This window comes from Crocuta crocuta, unplaced genomic scaffold (genome assembly GCF_008692635.1).
Source record: "Crocuta crocuta isolate KB4526 unplaced genomic scaffold, BGI_CrCroc_1.0 scaffold260, whole genome shotgun sequence".
NCBI lineage: Eukaryota > Metazoa > Chordata > Mammalia > Carnivora > Hyaenidae > Crocuta > Crocuta crocuta.
In genome coordinates this window covers 7,540,187-7,560,201 of record NW_027527525.1, presented here as the reverse complement: position 1 = coordinate 7,560,201, position 20,015 = coordinate 7,540,187, and the positions used below count along the sequence as shown (strand labels likewise).

At 39.2% G+C, this 20,015-nt stretch overlaps 1 protein-coding gene across 1 annotated transcript in view; it reads left to right on the top strand.

Moving 5' to 3' along the window:
- The first annotated feature begins 519 nt into the window (after positions 1-519).
- Positions 520-20,015, top strand: part of COL14A1 (collagen type XIV alpha 1 chain) — a 203,667-nt gene continuing 184,171 nt past the window's right edge. Inside the window, exons 1-4 of the mRNA XM_077764526.1 lie at positions 520-607; positions 7,518-7,634; positions 11,818-11,961; positions 17,360-17,449. Of these exons, the coding sequence (XP_077620652.1) occupies positions 520-607; positions 7,518-7,634; positions 11,818-11,961; positions 17,360-17,449 (439 nt within the window). The remainder of the gene's footprint in view (positions 608-7,517; positions 7,635-11,817; positions 11,962-17,359; positions 17,450-20,015) is intronic.

Sequence of the window (20,015 nt, the reverse complement as noted above, 5' to 3'; positions counted from 1 at the left end):
TGGAGCCTGGAGTCTGCTTCAGATTCTGTCTCTCTCTCTCTCTGACCCTCCTCTGCTCACGCTGTCTCTCTCTCTCTCAGAAATAAGTAAATTTTTAAAAAAAAAAATAAAAAGTAAATGCTGGAGGAACACATTCCTGTCAAGGAAACTGTGATTGTCTGGTATTAATGCTGATTTCAGATAAACTTTTGGAATTTCATCATTTGGAAAATTCACTGTGCAATTTATGCCTCACAAGGACTCACAAAGTACTTTCTGAACTTCTTTCCCAAATCTTTCAGATCATTCTCTCCATTTACAGCATCTTCTCAGAAGGTTTTCTCTCATAGGCTTATATTTCAGAGGGCAATATGTGGTGCCCTCGGGAATGAGTTTACTTCCCAGCATTGCTAATTCATGTTGGCTTGTTGGCTTGTCTTAGGTGACTACATATATATTACTTTCAGACTTCTCAAAGTATTCCTGTGCTCTCTATTTCCAGGACTGCTGCTGCATCTCATGTGAAAAGCAGAGGATAAAATGAAGATTTTTCAGTGCAACACGCAATACTGGTTGTTTCCGGCTTTTCTGGCAATTGCTTATTTTTGCACCATTGTCCAGGGTCAAGGTAATGCAACACTCTAAGATAATCTTTAGGGCTCGGACTCTAGCTGTACTGGTTCCAATGATTATTTTTTATTTTATTTACCTTAATAATAGTGTTTCACTGTTTCCTCTGTCTTTCTAGGCAAGGTCATTTGTTGGCTTTTACTCAGTTTTACCAACTGTTTACCTTGTAGAAATGTGCCACAGTCTTTGATGATCGTTAAGACCTCACCAATGAATGAGCATAATCATTTTCTGGTGGTTTGTTAAATAGCTCCTTCTTCACATGCTTCTGAAAAGGCTCTGCAGATTTACTCTGCAGAAGCCAAATTTGCATGCTACAAAATCAGTTCCATTAATGAGGAGCTGTAATGTGTATGTCTGCACCTTAGTCATGTCTTATCTCTTAAATAGAAAGTCTACAAAATATTTTTACCACTTTATACCTGGTCGTTATATTTTTCCTTTCTTTAAAAACTGAGCACACAATGCAAAGTTTCCTAAGAGTCTGACAGAAACTGCTGAGATACCATTGTAAGCATTTCCAGCAATTTCTAGCTTTGTTTTTGTTGAACTGCATTTTTTGGAATCCACTATTTGTATTACTGGGATCTGTACCTTTATTTTTGATTTCCGCTCATTTTTAGAAAGTATGTTAGGAGTGGGTAAACTACCTCTCATGGGCCAAGTGATAGAAGCCTGCTTGCTTTTGCCATTAATGTTTTATTGGAATGCAGCTGTTTACAAGGTCTTCACATTGAGAAGTTGAGTAGTTGTGACAGAAAGTGTATATCCCCCAAGGCCTAAAATATGTTATTATCTGGCCTTTTGCAGAAGAAGCGTGCCAGCCTCCGAAGTAAGTGCACAACACGTATAAATGAGCAAAACCACCTTACTAGGTAAACACGATAATCTTGCAGAAACAGATGTGTTGGTACAGAAATCGTCATTCATCAGCTTACCAAGGAAATGTAAATGAGATAAAGAAAGTTGTTTTAGGAGTGTTCATGTCTAATGCTTGGAATTTACAGTTGCAGAAAAGTCAAATGTTAAGAATCACCACACCCTGCTTCCTTAAAGGGAGGCATGCTTGTTTGGAAAGGCATGGAACGTGACCCTTTGCATGCTCAGATAGTGTTAAAACACGGAGCGAAAGACCCTATTTCTGATTACTTCATGCAGCACGCAGGGAACAATTAGACAGACATTTACATTCTGCTTAGAATGTTCTGCTTAGCCCATTTACATTAATGCAAGAACACTTTAAGAAGTGATACTAGAAATCTCAGGTAACTCCTCATTGAAACTGTGGGATACAAGACACAGGTCTTTAGGAACAAAGAGCAGGCAAGTCACAAAGCTCTTCAGAGCCATCTTCGTCTAACTTAAATCAGAAATGGCCATTCATGGAGTAACAGATCACACAGAGACCCTGCTGGCGTCCTTTCAGGGATGCTGTCTACCAGATACACACCAATTCCATTTTGAGTTAACATTTATGGGCCACCTACTGTATGGCAGGGTCAGGGTACAAAGCCGAGTAAAACCTCACTTTTTGCCTTGCAGCAGCTTACTGTTCATTAGGGAGACAGGTATAGGCAGATACATTGTAGTGTAAGTTCCGCGGGGGGTGTAGCAAAAGACAAAGCTGGAAAGGAAGATTAGAGCCAAATTGTGGAGGATCATAAACAGTTCTGTCTTTAGAGAGAGTCTGATAGTAATTTCACTGATAATCATATTTGTGACCCATAGGGACTTAGGGAATAAGAATAAGTCAAGTAAGAGAGGCCATTAGAAGATTATGCTAACCTGTCCGGGAAGTATATGTTGAGGCCTGAACCATGTAGGGGAATAGAGAGAAGAGAGTGAATCCAAGAACCCTTTCAGAGGTAGAAGAGAGAGGACTGGCTCCCTGTTGGATATGGAGGGACATATAAAGGGGAAATATCAAAGATGACTCTAAGGCTTTTTGCTGGAGAACTGAGTAGATGGGAACTTTAATTTCAACCCACGTGTTACTATTGCTTTTGTATTTTTATGTTGTCATTGTTTGTTTACCTATACTTTAGTACTTCTCTTATTAGTGCCTGTATCTCTGATATAGACCAATGCCTCAGTCGTAATAGACATTTACTGAAGAGATTAATAAAAGAATAGGGACATCTGGGTGGTTTATTCGGTTAGGCATCCGACTCTTGATTTCAGCTCAGGTCACGATCTCACTGTTCATGAGTTCAAGCCCTGCGTTTGGTTCTGCGCTGACAGTGCTGAGCCTGCTTGGTATTCTCTCCCTCTCTCTCTCTGCCCCTCTCCCCCTCTTTCTCAGTATTAAAAAAATTAAAAAAGAATAAAAGATGAAGCAAGTTTAATATGAAGATGATGTCAGTCTTGGACATATATGTGGAACTTCAAGTGTTTCAGGAACGTCCAGGACAAGGCATCTGGTGGGTAGTGGGTGGTCTGGAGCTTAGGTTAAAGAGATGAGAGCAGGGGATGTATCTGAATTGTTTTGTGCTTGGAGGTCATCTGATGGGGACCCTTGAGGCCTCAGAGGTGAGTTGAAAAGGGATGGCCCAGTGGAGAAACTTTCAAGAAGGAAGATGGTGGGCCCATGCTGGAGGAAACTCCAGTAAGAAAAGACTTCAGATGTCATTGGCTTCTTTGGCTTTTAGGAAAGTATGTGGGATGTTTGAGAAACTGAATCTTATTTCTATCTCCCATGACACCATTTATTTATGTGACTGATTTTGAGCAGAGAATAAAGACTTGGAATTGCTTTTAAAAAATGTATTTAAAAAATTTAAGTTTATTTATTTGAAAAGGAGAGAGAACGTAATTATTACTGGAAGTTAAGTGTATGTATACTTAGCTTCCAATTAAGTTGGGCTTGCAAAAAGAAAAATCACGGGTCTGGCATTAAAGATACACAACTTTTGGGGCGCCTGGGTGGCTTAGTCGGTTAAGCGTCCGACTTTCGCTTAGGTCATGATCTCGCGGTTCGTGGGTTTGAGCCCCGTGTCGGGCTCTGTGCTGACTGCCAGCTCAGAGCCTGGAGCCTGTTTCAGTCTGTGACTCCCTCTCTCTCTGACCCTCCCCTGCTCACGCTGTCTCTCTCTCTCCTAGAAATAATAAAAATATTTAAAAAAAATAAAAAAAAAGATACACAACTTTTTGTTTCATGAGACATTTGTTTGTGCACCGGATTTACAATTTTTCTGTCAATATTGCTACCCTTGCTCTGGCACAAGTCGCAGTGTCTTCCATACAGAGAAAAAGGAGCTAATTTTGAAGTTTGAAACTATGGCCTCATGTCTTCTTCTTTCTTAACTAGCATTTTTTCTGTTCACTGTTTTTCCCCTATAGGCAAAAACTGAAAGGAAGCATGAACTTTGTGCCTAATCAAATTTTCTTTTAATGATTGAGAGAGTATTGAGAGAGTATTTTTGCTTCTAGAGGCGATAGATGTGGTCTGTTGATGTAAGAAAATGGTGGCAGTGCTTTTTGCTAGCAGTTGTAATGGGACTGGAGTCATACGCATCATTTGTAAATTGTTTAAAAATTTGAATGTGGATGGATTTTGCTGCATTCGCTTCATAATGTATTTCCTTGAGCAATTCAATGGGAGCCAGTGCTCTCTGGGTCTGGAGCACCCTCTGTATTGTCTGGACGTGGAATCAGAGCATGGCCATTGTTATCCTAATCACTTTCTCCTGGAGGTTCAGAAGGCTGTGGCTATTGACACATTTTTGACTAAAAAAATGTGTCAGGCTATAAACTCGGACCACATTTGAGGAACCGTAGCCTGGCCAGAAAATGCTGTAAAGATATGTAATCTTTAACCTAGGAATCCTGCATATGGTTGACTTACTTGCCCTTCTTGAGAGGTCAGCACAGCTGGGGGACCGACAGAATTGGTTGATCCTTTTGGAACTGCCTAGACTGAGGCCTCCAGACTATTTGCTGTCCTTGTCCACTTGCGGGCTCCCAGGCATGTCAGCTGTCTTTCACCAGGGCATTCAGGCAGAACTTTGTAGTAAGCTTGGCCAATGATGGCTACCAGCCCACTGGCAAGATTTGGCCAAGATACTGGATATGTTGTTTAAAATTGTTTAATTCTTATTTTTTTAATTATTTTTTTTCTAATAGTTTATTGTCAAATTAGTTTCCACATAACACTCAGTGCTCATCCCCACAAGTGCCCTCCTCCATGCCCATCCCCCCTCCCCCCCACATCCATCAGTCCTCAGTTTTTGTCAGCATTCAAGAGTCTCTCATGGTTTGCCTCTCTCCCTTTCCCCCACCATTTCCCCCCTTCTTCTCCCCCTTGTTCCTCCGTTAAGTTCCTCCTAATCCTCCTATACGTGCAAACATATGATATTTGTCCTTCTCTGCCTGACTTATTTCGCTCAGCATAACACCCTCAAGGTCCATCCATGTTGCTACACATGGCCAGATTTCATTGTTTCTCATTGCCATGTAGTATTCCATGGTATAGATAAACCACATCTTCTTGATCCATTCGTCCGTTGATGGACACTTAGGCTCTTTCCATGTTTTAGCTATTGTGGAGAGTGCTGCTATGAACATTGGGGTACATGTGCTCCTATGCATCAGCATTTCTGTATCCCTTGGGTAAATTCCTAGCAGTGCTATTGCTGGGTCATAGGGGAGTTCTATTGTTAGTTTCCTGAGGAACCTCCACACTGTTTTCCAGAGGGGCTGTACCAGTTTACATTCCCACCAACAGTGTAGGAGGGTGCCCGTTTCTCCACATCCTCGCCAGCATCTAGAGTTCTCTGATTTGCTCATTTTAGCCACTCTGACTGGCGTGAGGTGGTATCTCAGTGTGGTTTTGATTTGTATTTCCCTGATGAGGAGGGATGCTGAGCATCGTTTCATGTGTCTGTTGGCCATCTGGATGTCCTCTTTGGAGAAGTGTCTGTTCATATCTTCTGCCCATTTCTTCACTGGGTTGTTTGTTTAAATTCTCTTCCATAAGTAGCAAGAGCCTATCTATGAATAGATTATTCTCCCCAAGTTGCAGACTAAGCAAAATAGTAATAGTTTTTCTGTTCATCCAAAGGTTAGGTTCAGCTACCTTCCTCTTGAATTTCAACATAGTTGTTCTTATGATAAATCCATATTTTCCCATAAACTGGAGAAATGTAAACTCTTCCATTCATGTCAAATTGAGAATGGGATGCTTAATGTTTTTGTTTTGCATGGCTAGCATTCTCTGCTAAGAGGTAGTAAAGGGCAATGGGGAGAAAATAACTATTCTTTTTTTTTTTTAATTTAATCATTGTATTTATTTTTAAGAGAGACAGAGTGAGAGTGGGGGAGGGGGAGAGAGAGAGGTAGACAAAGAATCTGAAGCAGGCTCCTGGCTCTGAGCTGTCAGCACAGAGCCTGATGCGGGGCTCGAACTCGTGAACTGTGAGATCATGATCTGAGCTGAAGTCGGACACTTAGCCAACTGAGCCACCCAGGCACCCCAGAGAATAAGTATTCTTGATTGTGTCCTTCACTGTTTATTGATTTTGAATGAGCGAGTAATTTGTAGGGGGTAAATTACTCATTCATCTAGCTCAATGAAGGGTGGTGCCTTCTTAATAGGTTCTACTGCTGAAGAAACAGAGCATTTCACTTGGGGCCAGGGATTGTCATTCACCAATATGTGAACTTGCACACATCTCTAGCTTCTCTTTGGTTCCCTTATATTTAAAGGTGGGAAAGCTGTGTATTTTTTGTGAGAATCCAATGAGCTTTTGAGATCACCCATTCGTTAAAATAAGGGCAAGAGGAGCAAACATTTACTGACCACTTATTATGATACATTATACCCATTATCCTATTGTCCATTGCCATCTGTGCTGTGCAGAAAGTATTGCTGTCACTTTTTCTAAAATTAAAACTTTGGCAGAAACAATCACTTACTCAAGGTTCTTTAATAAGTGACAGAAGTTGAATCAAATTGATATCGTCCAAACCCTATGTCCTGCTACATCCCTATGAAAGAGGTTTGTTTCCTCCCCCGCTCTGTTTCTTCAAGTGAGAAAGAAAAGCAGATGTAAAAATGGGTAGTAATCGTGCTAACTTTTCTGTTACGTGTTGCCTTTTCTTTTTTGACAAGCTAATTTCGATATTCTATCATTAAAATCTTCTCTTAAAGGATTTCTTCTGCAATTCTGGTACACTGATAGTAGGGTTCCAAACACATGGTTCAAAGTTTGAATGACATACATAAAAATAGTATAGACCTACCCATCTTGTGAACTATCAGAAAAGATTAAAGATACTGGGATGACTCATGACCATGTGCTATGTATCTTTCCAAAAGATATAAATCAGCCACATTTCAAGAATGGATCAAAGTTTGTAAAACATAATTATCTTTTATTTGGTCCGTTTTATTTTGGTTCTTTATAATCTCTTTCTCAAATGTTTTTAAATTAGGATCTTATTACTCTAGTATGTTCATGATAGCCTTCTTAAATGACTTTATCATAAAAAATATTGGATTACTGAAGTAAAAAAACCTAAAGGCATAAAATAGGCCCCAGGAGAGTAAATTATAAAAGCTCACATGTTCAAGTGGGGGGGTGGGGGTGGGACATCTTTGTAACATAATGTACACATTTTGCAAGATTGTCTTCAGTTTAAAGTAGACCAGATTATTAAATTTTTACCCTAAGTCATAGTTCTTTGGCTAAGGTCAATACTATTTGACAAATGCTTATCTCTTAAGAAACAGATATTCTTAGGTTCATATCATTGTGTGAACTGATCGATTCATTAATGGGGTTATAGAAACAACATATTTTGAGGCTGATGAAGTCATATATTTTGATTTCATTACTTTGACTCTTCAGTTTAACTAATGGAAACTTAAATGTTTCAATACTTAAACAATTTTTGTTTTTCCTTTTCAGTGGCTCCACCCACAAGGTTACGATATAATGTATTATCTCAGGACAGTATACAGATTTCGTGGAAGGCTCCAAGGGGAAAATTTGGTGGATACAAACTTCTTGTGACTCCAGCTTCAGGTAAAAAAAGAGCTGATTGTATTTTCTACGGTATTAGCAACTTTATTTATACAAAGGTAACTAAAAATGTGAAATACTGAGTGTTGCTTTAAAACCATTTATTTGTAAGAATTATTTTTTAATGTTTTTTTAAATTTAACATTTGATCTTGAAATCTTACTCTCTAATCAAGGAAATAATGTTCCTGAAGTCTAAAGAGTCACTATTGAGCTCACCATAATTCTCCTCAAGAGAAGTTTCCAGACTATTAAAATCTTCACTACTTCTGTTTTGACATAGGATGAATATTTGTGGTCTGTTGACACTTAAAAAAAATACGATACATCTGGAAGGCCCACAGTTGTGACAGCTGAGTAAATTATGATTAATTAGCTTGATAGTATATTACTTAGCAATTAAACATTAAGATGATAAAAACTAAGTAGGCATTGTAAAAATTAGTGGTAAGTTAAAACAGGAAAGGCAAAAGTTAAATTTATTGATCATGAAGATAAAGTAGTTATGTGAAATTTTATAAATTAAATTCTCGTTGAATGTTTTCTTTCTTCTATTTTATGTTTTTATTGTATAAATATAGTCAACTAAAATAATACAAAGTATGTAGAGGAATGTCCTCTGTTACACGGTGGTCATGGAGACAAAGAAGGGGTCAACAAAACAGACTGCTTGAGTTCAGGACTCGGTTCTGTGGTGTATAAGAAATGTCATTTGGGCAAGTTATTCAATCTCACAGTTCCTCGGTTTCTTCTTACATGAGATGCACAAACAGCATTAGTACCCACCTCCTGGAGCTGTGGTAAGGCTTGGAACTCCAGATGCAGCCTGGGAATCAGCACAGGAGACAGCTGAGAGCAAATGCAAGACTTTTGGTCCCTACCCCACACTTCCTGAATTGGCATCCAAGTTTTACAAAGACGCGCAGAGGATACTTACGCGTATTAAATTTGGGAAGCACTTGTTGTGAGGACTAAATGAATTTATAAACGCCAAGCACTTAACACGGTCACTGCCAAATAGTAAGAGTTTAATCATATTACCCATGATTGATATAAAGATGATCTTGACTACATCTCTCAGGCCTCAGTTCCTTTCCTCGGATACATGTTTACATAGTACATAATAAATATTTCGTATAACATATTTGTATAATATATATTTATATAAGTATAATTTTTTCCTCCTTATTGGTGAGAAAGAGGTTTATAAGGACCTGGACTCCTTGCCATTAGAGTCCTTTTTTCAACTCATTTAATGAGGTCAGCAGATGCTCTGTTGTTCATAACTGTGGACATTTTACCCAACAGTGGATTTAAAACAAGCAGATGAAGGGGCGCCTGGGTGGCTTAGTCAGTTAAGCGTCCGACTTTCACTTAGGTCATGATCTCGCGGTGCGTGGGTTCGAGCCCCGCGGCGGGCTCTGTGCTGACTGCCAGCTCAGAGCCTGGATCCTGTTTCAGTCTGTGACTCCCTCTCTCTCTGACCCTCCCCTGCTCACGCTGTCTCTCTCTCTCCTAGAAATAAATAAAACATAAAAAACAAACAAACAAACAAACAAATCAAGCAGATGAAACACCTAGTTTCTTGCTCGGCCACTAAAAAGGAACCTTCTTCGGGGCGCCTGGGTGGCTTAGTCGGTTAAGCGTCCGACTTTCGCTTAGGTCATGATCTCGCGGTTCGTGGGTTCGAGTCCCGCATCAGACTCTGTGCTGACTGCCAGCTCAGAGCCTGGATCCTGTTTCAGTCTGTGACTCCCTCTCTCTCTGACCCTCCCCTGCTCACGCTGTCTGTCTCTCTCTCTCTCCTAGAAATAAATAAAAATATTAAAAAAAAAAAGGAACCACCTTCTATTAACAAATATTACCCATAGGCTCCTTAGAATGATTCTTGGTTTGGTGATACCATTGCCAACTTTTCCCATGTTGGCCCACAGGAGCGACTCACTTGCAGAAAATGGTATTTCGTTCTCAAGTCTGGTTCAGAATGTTCATTTTGAAGTATGGCCCACTTTTGAAATAACTTTGATTTCTGAAAATGCAGTTTATGTTCTGAAATAAATGATCATGGGAAATTCAAGTTAAGGAGATTCTTAAACATCGTCATGACTTTAAAGGTCAAAATACAAGTTTCCAATTTGTGGTACCTCTGAGAATTCCCCATGTCGGATCTTGAAAGGTTATTCTTTTTTTCGTTTTTTCCTTCGGGTAATCAGTGTTTTAAGTTTCCCCGATTAACTACTGATAATACGAAACTATTGAGCACCTCATGCAAGTGTCATGAAGGAATCAGGGAGTCTTAACGTGACTTGTGTAGCTTCGGAACCAAACCTCAGCCAGATCCTCCAATCCCCTCCCCCACAGCGTATCCACAAAGCAGGCCTCCGACTCCTGCGTAAACACCTGTAGAGACAGAATGAAAATTGAGAATGAAAGCAAATGATTTCTTCACGAATATTGGTTATGCTTTTTCCAGTCACCCAATGTTCTTGCTCCTGTGACCCAAGTCAATAAGACAGTGTTCACATTCTGGTATCTCCTTCATAAAATATAAAATAAATAGAGTAAATAAAGAGAGGAATAAAATGTGTCTAGACACAAAACGTAGACATTTTAACACTTTAAGAGATGTTCCAAGTATTGTTTATACCAGTTTTTCCCAAAGCGTGTTTCACGGTAATCTGAAAGATACTATAACTGTTATACAGCCATATGGTTTAACGGTCACGTAAATTTAAGAAGTCCTGTTTTAAAGAGTTTACACCTTTGTTTTAATTGCAGGATTCTCAAGGCCTGTAGTAAAATAATAGACCCTATGCTTGTCAGAGTATTCCGACACTTTTTTTTTTTTGGTGAAGCACACATTAAGAAAGATTTATTTGTAAATATTTGTAGTAAATGGGTTTTAAAGAATAGAAGTTTGTGAAGCCAGGTTTAACATCTCAGTCATAAATGCATTTAAAGAAATGGGTTTTGGCAAGAGAAAGGCTCAGTTCTGCCTTGTACCAGGCAGCCTGGATGATAGCAGCCTCTAATTTCAGACATAACATCATTAATTTTATGAGAATATGATGAAAACATATTGTAATCTGTGTTATGTTGAATTCATTCAGCAAATTTCAGATCCTTTTTGCTATTAGTGCTAGTGAGGCAGAGGTTTTAAATTTCTCTTCTCTCAGACTTAGTAATTGCTATTAGAAATCAGAAAAGAAAGGCATATTTGGAATTTTGCATAGAAGTTGAGTATTTTTTTTTCCCCAAGGGGTAGTTGTACTTTATTTATTTATTTTTTTACAAATAGTTTATTGTCAAATTAGTTTCCACATAACACCCAGTGCTCATCCCCATGAGTGCCCTCCTCCATGCCCATCCCCCCTCCCCCCTACATCCATTAGTGCTCAGTTTTTGTCAGCATTCAAGAGTCTCTCATGGATTGCCTCTCTCCCTTTCCCACACCACTTCCCCCCTTCTTCTCTCCCTTGGTCCTCTGTTAAGTTCCTCCTAATTCTCCTATACGTGCAAACATATGATATTTGTCCTTCTCTGCCTGACTTATTTCACTCAGCATAGCACCGAAGTTGAGTATTTAATCAACAGTATTACCAGGAAAGCCTTAGATGTTAGTCTAATTTGATGGAGAGATCATGGAGGTTTGAAATCTTTTCATGAACCAAGCTAACTGAAGTAGCCAGGCAATGATTGGTTCCATCAACATCCTGAGCCAGTTACGCTCAGATTTAAGATAATTAAATTGCTGATGCTTCAGGGATGCTTTGACTCAGTTTAGAGAGACTGTAGTGAAAAGTACACTGTAGACAATGACATTCAGTCTGCCCATATCTTTCCCTGTCCTTTTAAGTGGAATTCTTTCCTTGAAGAATATATCTGACGTGAAGGGCTTACTGTCTTCTGATCCTGTATGTACTATGGCTTTCCCTACTTAATAAAGCAATAATGCATTATGATGAAAGAATTTTGTGAATGTGTTTTGTCTTATGTAGACAATTGTTTAAGTTATGCAAAGTGTACAGCTAAGACTGAGAAGGAAAAAAATGTTAAAGTTAAGTGCTATATACATATGCACCATTGTATATACTTTTAAATGTCTCGATTGCTTGATGAATAAATTTTCTTAATGTATACAGTTAACCTGTTTCTTAGTACTGACTTATTTTTCTGTTTTATTATAGGTGGAAAAACCAATCAGTTGAATCTCCAGAACACTGCAACTAAAGCAATTATTCAAGGTCTTATGCCAGACCAGAATTACACAGTTCAAATTATTGCATACAATAAAGACAAAGAAAGCAAGCCAGTCCAAGGTCAATTCAGAAGTACGTATTTACAGTTCTGAAAGTACCAGCATGGGACTCTGTTCCAGCTATGAGTTTGCCTGTAGTAAACATTGTAACAGGTTGAAATTGGATTGTTTAGATTTGAAGAGATCTGGAAAAGCATTTAGTATAATCTTCCATGAGTTCCGTCTGTCACTGATGCTTCTCTGCCCCTCCCTTTACGCATTTCACCTCATGCCTACTCAAATTCTTTAATTTTTACTTTTCTTTTTTTTAAAGTTACATCACACTTTTCTTTTTTATGTTTATTTATTTTTGAGAGAGAGAGAGACAGACAGACCATGAGTGGGGGAGGGGCAGAGAGAGAGGGAGACACAGAATCCAAAGCAGGCTCCAGTCTCTGAGCTGTCAACACAGAGCCCGATGCGGGGCTCAAACCCACAAACTGCAGGATCATGACCTGAGCCGAAGTCAGATGCTTAACTAACTGAGCCATCCAGGTGCCCCTAATTTTGACTTTTCAAATGCTCTCCCTAATACTGTCCCTTGAACCTTACCCAGACATCTCATCTACCCAGCACATAACAGGTGCTCAATAAATACTTACCGAGTGACTCAATGGATGATGCCTGCACCGTCTCTACAGTATCCCTAGCAAATGTCAGTCCAGCCTCTATGTAAACAATCTATACAATAAGGAATTTAACTTTTTCTAATAAACTAATCAGCTGACTTTTATCATTGGCCTGTTATGTGCCAAGTCCCATGACAAACAGATTTGTGAACATGGTAAGTATTAGGGAGAGACATGGTAAGTATTCAGGGCTCGTTGAAGGGAGGTGCTCTCTCTGCCCCAGTAAGGGGCTCGGATGAGGATGGATGGGGGATGGCTTTGTATCTGAGACAATTCTCAAATCTTAAGTTGGGCAGACAGGGAAAGGCAGGGCATGCAGAGATATTGTAAGCAGGGGAGAAGGCTCCGAGGTAGCCCAGGCTGTGTCTGCCTTAGAAAAAGCCTTTCTTTACCCTGAGTTTAAAAGTTGTTCATACAGGCTGTGAGTCTTCTTTCAGGAAGAAATTCATGCATTCATTCATTCATTCATTCTTTTTTTCATTTACTAAATATATACTGCATGGCTACTAAGTGTCAGGCTCTGTTTTTTTTTTTAATGTTTTATTTATTTCTAGGAGAGAGAGAGAGAGAGAGAGAGAGAGAGCGTGAGCAGGGGAGGGTCAGAGAGAGAGAGGGAGTCACAGACTGAAACAGGCTCCAGGCTCCGAGCTGGCAGTCAGCACAGAGCCCGACGCGGGGCCCGAACCCACAAACCGCGAGATCATGACCTAAGCGAAAGTCGGACGCTTAACCGACTAAGCCACCCAGGCGCCCCTGTCAGGCTCTATTTTATGCACTGGGAACATGACAGACCCCTTCCCCTGTAGACCTTATATTCTCATGAACACATGACCACAGCAACTCCCTCTTCCTTGGAAGGGCCATTTAAATGTGAACGGCCAAGTTTTGTGTATCGTGAATGCAGACAGAAGAGGCCTGTCCTGGTTAACTTTCTGTGTTACTTCATTGTTAATATAGACTCTTTAAAAAAAAATCCAGCTTATTAAAGGATAATTCTAAACAGATTTAAACAATCAACAGGATAGTATAATAAATCCCTTAAGTATCCGTCAGTCACTTCGCAGCGAGCCGTTCATGGCCAGCCCTGTTTCATGTATTGTCCTGCCTTCACCACTCTGCCCTAATCTTGAAGCAAAATCTAGACATTTCAAATAACAGTAGCTTTTAAAATCTTGCCATGAGATTAATCCACACATCTGGAAGGCTGTGGGTTCTAGAAATGTGTGTGTAGCAGTGTTCTATTTGGATTTTCTGTCCCTCTTTTTTTTTCTTCCTCTGCTAAGTAATGTTTTAGGACACATATTTTGTGATTTTTTTTTAATTAAAAAAAACGGCTTTTTTTTTAACTCGCTACTCTTGAAACTTCTGAGTAGATATTTGGTAAATTCACCTGTCAGCAGGGCAGGCAGGTGTTTCAAACATGACATTCTATTGAGATTCACATTGTCTGGAGGCTCTGGAAAAGGTTTTTATGTTATTTTCAGTATAAATCAGCCTCTGTCTCCCTTTATTGGCACCATACTTAAATTTATGGCCTCGGACATTCTGAGTAAGCAAAATAACTCTTAAAGTTTGTGAGAAGCAGTAAAAGGACACAGAGACATTTTACTTTAGGCTGAAGGTATTGCAGTTGATTATTTCAGATAGTTCTCTGATTGAGCAGCATAAGAAACACGTAATCTTAAAAAGCTTTCCCAGTAGCTATTTACTCAAAACACTTAAAAGGAAATGCAGTTAGGGGTCCCTGGATGACTCAGTCAATTGAGTGTCCAACTCCTGATTTTGGCTGAGGCCATGATCTCAAGGTTCTGCGATCAAGCCCTGCATCAGGCTCTGCGTTGACAACGTGGAGCCTTCTTGAGATTCTCTCCCTCTCTCTCTGATCCTTCCCTGCTCATGAGTTCTCTCTCTCTCTCAAAATAAATAAACATTTTCAAAGAAGGAAATCCAGTTTTCAGCTTGCTTAGCTCTGCTGAAACAATCTTAGCGAGACAGTCTAACTGGTAGTGAGATAACTTATATGTAAGCATATGCATTTCTTAGCTGTCAAACTGGAGGGATTAGTTCTTCTCAAATATAAGTTTGTAACAAGGAAATTAAAGTAACTTTGATTGGTTTTCTTCTTTGTTTTGCTCCATAAAATATGGAACTATAAAGCCTGGTCTCCCCTCCCTGGAAGACTTTCATGGTTGGGGCCAGGAAAATGAAGATCCAGACAAATGCTGTGCATATGGGTTTACAATTAGTGTAGAGACTTGATGTCCTCTTTAGTCCATCTTCTGATACACAGGGAAGCATGAGAAACAATCTTTGCGTCTTGAAGATAGAAATGGCATGCCTGATTTGGGGTGTATATTTGGCCAAGCAAATCAAGCATGGCCTCAGTTTCCAGCAAATGGGGATAATGAGATATGCCTGTTACTGTGCGGATTAACTCACTTCAGCACATACAGGGGCATGGTTGCTGTTGTTATGATTAATGCCACTTTGCTTATGACAGTGTGTTTTCCAATTTAGTCTGCCTCCTGCATGAGGAAGACAGAAGCTTGGTGTGACATATGTGTTACCTCTTATATGTAACCTAAGGGCAAAACTGAAAAGTGACTGCTATAGATAGATAGATAGATAGATAGATAGATAGATAGATAGATGATGGATAGATGATAGATAGATATAGATATAGATCAGAATGATTTATTAGGCCTTATTTTGGCAAACTTTCTTTTTGGCCACCATTTTTTCTATCATTTTGGAATGACATTTTGTTAATCTCTGCCTACAAAATCAAGCTCATCTTTCAAAGTCTGGCTCAAATGTCACCTTCCCTGTGAAGTTTCCATGAGTCTCCACCTCTCGAATTATTTTTTTTTGCCTGATCTATTTCTGCTTTTTTCATCTCTTGGCACAATTGTTCTCATATTAAAGTTGTAGATTTCTTTTACAGAATGTAAGCAATCTGAGGCCATGGCCTATGGGTGGGTGGGGTTGAAGATGTAGATTTTGAAATTTTCCACAGAAGGGTGAGCATTACAATTGTGGGACGATAAAATTGTAGGCGGGGTGTACAGAGATGCAAGGCAACTTTAGTATATGATCATGTTTCAGGAATGGAAAACAGAAAAAGGAGGGGCGCCTGGGTGGCTTAGTCGGTTGAGCGTCCGACTTTCGCTTAGGTCATGATCTCGCAGTTCGTGGGTTTGAGCCCCGCGTCGGGCTCTGTGCTGACAGCTCAGAGCCTGGAGCTGCTTCCAACTCTGTGTCTCCCTCTCTTTCTGACCCTCCCCTGCTCACTTTCTGTCTGTCTCTCTCTCTCTCAAAAATAAATAAACATTAACAAAAAAATTATAAAAAAAAACAAACAGAAAAAGGAGCCAAAAAGTGAGAAGATAAAGGAGGGGTCCGAGGAGTACAAGAAAATCCAAGATAGTGCCTTTGTAAAAACTGACAAAGAGAAGAATTTGCAGAAGGGGGTGTTCCAAAGTGGCCAAGGCTTATACAAAAGTCAGAGAGTGAGGTCTAAAAAAATGGATTTAGAAAATAGAGGTTCAGTGGGAATAGCAGATTCAAGGCATCCTATACTTATACTTATTGTTATTATTATTTTTTTTAGTCTTGGAATTTAACCTCTAGGTACCAGAAAGCCAAGGAAGGTTTCCAAGGAAACAAATAACAGAATTAGAGCAACATGACCTTGGCAGTGGGCAAGTCTCAGATCCTTTCAGCAAAGGGATGGAAGCCAGTAGAAACAAGAGGAAGAGAGGAGCAGATGATAGAGACAGTTAATGGAATAACATCCGAGAGATCTCGGCAGGAATGATGGTTTGGAGGAAATTATTCTTTCCCTTACATGGCCTAGCCTGCAATAAATTTGCTGATTTTTGTGAAGTGAATGCAACAATTAAATGAAGTATCTCGCCATAAGATCACTTCTGCCTTTGCGTGGGTGTTTTATTTGTGCAGAAATCATTGACATTGGTGGGTCTTGACTGACTCAAACAAGTCAATGTACCAGGCAATAGCAGGAAATGACTGTGGAGTTTCAAGCAGTGGACAGTGAAGCTATGAAAGAGTAGGTTGGTACNGCAGAAATCATTGACATTGGTGGGTCTTGACTGACTCAAACAAGTCAATGTACCAGGCAATAGCAGGAAATGACTGGAGTTTCAAGCAGTGAACAGTGAAGCTATGAAAGAGTAGGTTGGTAGAGATGTATTACTTCTGGGCCCCTGAATATTTTATACTGAAGTTGACAAAGAAATACTACTATTTATTAGTAGGGGCACTTTTGTTTTTTAAGTTTGAAAGGAAATTATTTTGGATTCTCTACCTTCTATTGCAGATAGCCCAACTCCAAATGAGCATATTCCTGGTCAAGATCTTTCCTAGAATGAAGGCAAATTCAATGACCTTGTTTAGAGATCAGAAGATACGGCTTGAATCCTGGGCCAATACTTTGTGGTTTTATGAAATATGTTTTAATTACTTAGTCCCCAAGTCATTTGTTCCCTCGTGTATGAAATGGGGATAATCACACTGATTTTAACAGTGATGAAAGGTTGAATTTATTTGATACATCTGCCCATAGTGAGTCCTTGACCAAAGTAATTCCTTAGGTGTTTTCCATACCTTCTTATCACAAGGTTAAAATAAAATAGCAGTTCCAATCTTTGGGAGTAGAATTCTACCGTGCAGCTAATTTCTACTTAATACTCTCAATATTTGCAAGGGTTTCAGTAAAACTCACTGAATATTTTCTTTCAGACATTAACATAACTTGTTGCTGTGTTTCTACTTTTCTTCCAGTTAAAGATTTGGAAAAAAGAAAGGATCCAAAACCTAGAGTCAAGGTTGTGGATAAAGGAAATGGGAACAAACCATCTCCACCAGAAGAAGGTCAGATTTTTTTTTTTATTTGCTTATTTTGGCAGTTGAGTTGTTTTAATGACACAAGCAATACACACATACCTGGCTGTCGCCCCATCAGAAGAGTGCAGATCTGAGATGAAACTCTCCCTCATCCCCATGCCACTCCTGCCTTCCTCATATCTAGAAACTCAGCTTTTCTCTCACTTCCTCTCCATCTTTATAGTACATCACCGAGTTCTCGTGAATTTATTTTCTACTGAAATACTAACAGAATCTATTCATTTCTTTCCATGTCAATTGCCAATACCCAGCTAAGCTGCCGTTTCTTGTCTGGTGTACAGGATTATTTAGTAAAATCTCAATTTGTTTTCTACCCAGAAGTTTGAGCAATCTTCAAAACAAATCTGACCTTATGCTCTCTCCACACACATCTTAAAACCCATTCAGTGGCTTCCAACTGCTCTTAGGATAGAGGCCAGAATTTTTTTTTTTAATATTTTATGTATTTATTTCTAGGAGAGAGAGAGAGAGACAGCGTGAGCAGGGGAGGGTCAGAGAGAGAAGGAGACGCAGACTCTGAAACGGGCTCCAGGTTCTGAGCTGGCAGTCAGCACAGAGCCCGACGTGGGGCTCGAACCCACGAACCGTGAGATCATGACCTAAGCGAAAGTTGGACACTTAACCGACTAAGCCACCCAGGCGCCCCGAGGCCAGAAGTTTTAACTAGACCTCCAAGCCCTGCCTACCCTTGGAACCTACCTGTACCTTCCTCTGCCTCCTCATCTAACAGCTCCCTGCTTTCTAGCTCTGCCCGCTCTCTTTCAGATCCTTTAAATATCTGGTCTGTCTCTGCTGCACTGTCTGCATGAGACACTCTCCCCTATCACTACGCTGCTTAAATACCTCCTCTTCTTCTTGCAAAGCTCAGTTTGATCATCACTTTCTTTGAATACTCTCCTCCTTTACAGGCCCTCATACAACAACCTGCTTTCTTTCTTAGCATTTGCTATAGTTATAATTTTACATTTACTTGTAATTTGAATGTCTTTCCCACTACACTGTAAGATCCAAGAGAACAACGGTTAGTCTGTTTCTTCTTCTCATTGGCTCCTCAGTATCTAGTGCTGAGCATCTAGTAATTTCTGATACATAACAAGCGTCTAAGTAAAGATTTACTGAATGCAAAGATGAATAAATGATCTACTAAAAATGCAAGATATGTGATGGATAAAAATATTGTCACCCAGCAACCCGCCTCAGTGTGTATTTTCATGCTTTGGCATATGACTTTTCAGTCACTTTTCTGTGAATATACACACACTTATGCAGAGCCTGACATACTGTATTTCTTATTCTGTGCATTGAGAACTTTCCATGTGACTGCATACAGGAGGCATGACAGCCTAGTGGCAAATTGCATCAGCATGCCATTTACCTACTTGAATTCAAAGCCTGCCTTTGTCTTAAGCTTGAGTGATTCATACTGGCTATCCTAGTTTCTTTCCCTTTTTTTTCTCTTAATGTTTATTTATTTTTGAGGGAGAGCAGGGGAGGGGCAGAAAGAGAGAGGGAGAGGCACAGAATCTGAAGCGGGCTCCAGGCTCTGAGCCATCAGCACAGAGCCCGACGTGGGACTCGAACTCACAAGCTGTGAGATCATGACCTGAGCTGAAGTCAGACACTTCACTGACTGAGTCACCCAGGCGCCCCAAGGTTATCCTAATTTCTATGTCTGTTTCTCCATCTGTAGAGTATATTTCATAAAGTTCTTAGTAATTAACTATGTTGACAAATGTTAAAGACTTAAAATACTGCGTACCGGTGTATAATGTTAGCTGTGATTATCAGTCTACTACATTCTCTTTAAGGGCCAGATAGTATTCTAAGGAACAGATGATCATCATGTATTAACTATTTCCCATACTGATGAGCATTTAGATACTTTATAGTTTTCACTATTGCAAACATGCTATGAAAACATACTTCTAAAAGTAGAATTTCAGTGTTAAAGGATATGCAAATTTTAAAATTTTGATAGGGCCTATCAAATTGACACTTTTTTTCCAGAACTTATTTTTGAAACATAAATTCTTTCCCATTTGAAATTCTCAATGCTTATAAATTTTTTCCAATAATGTTTCATTACTTTAATTTATCTTTCTTTAGTTACTAGTAAGGTTTGAACTTTTTTTCATATCTTCAGTGGTCATTGGTGTTTTTTCCCCATCTTTGGTCCTTTTTTGCTTTGGTTTGGTTTGTTTGTTTGCTTTGTTTTTTGTTTTTTGTTTTTTTAATGAATGCATAGAAATTTTATATACAATTGGATGCTAAAACTTTTTCTATTATGTTGTCCTGTTGTTACAAATATCTTCTCTGGCTGTATTATTTGCCTTGCAGCTTTATTCATGCTTTTTGAAAATTTTAATTGCAATTTTTAAAAATTCATGACAATTATATTATTCTTAACTTTTATGGACTTCTTGGTTTTATGATTCTTTTAGATTCTGAAACATTTTCTTTTTCTAATAATTTATAATTTTATATTTGTATTTAACTATAATCATAATTTATTGTTAAATATCAGATATACAAA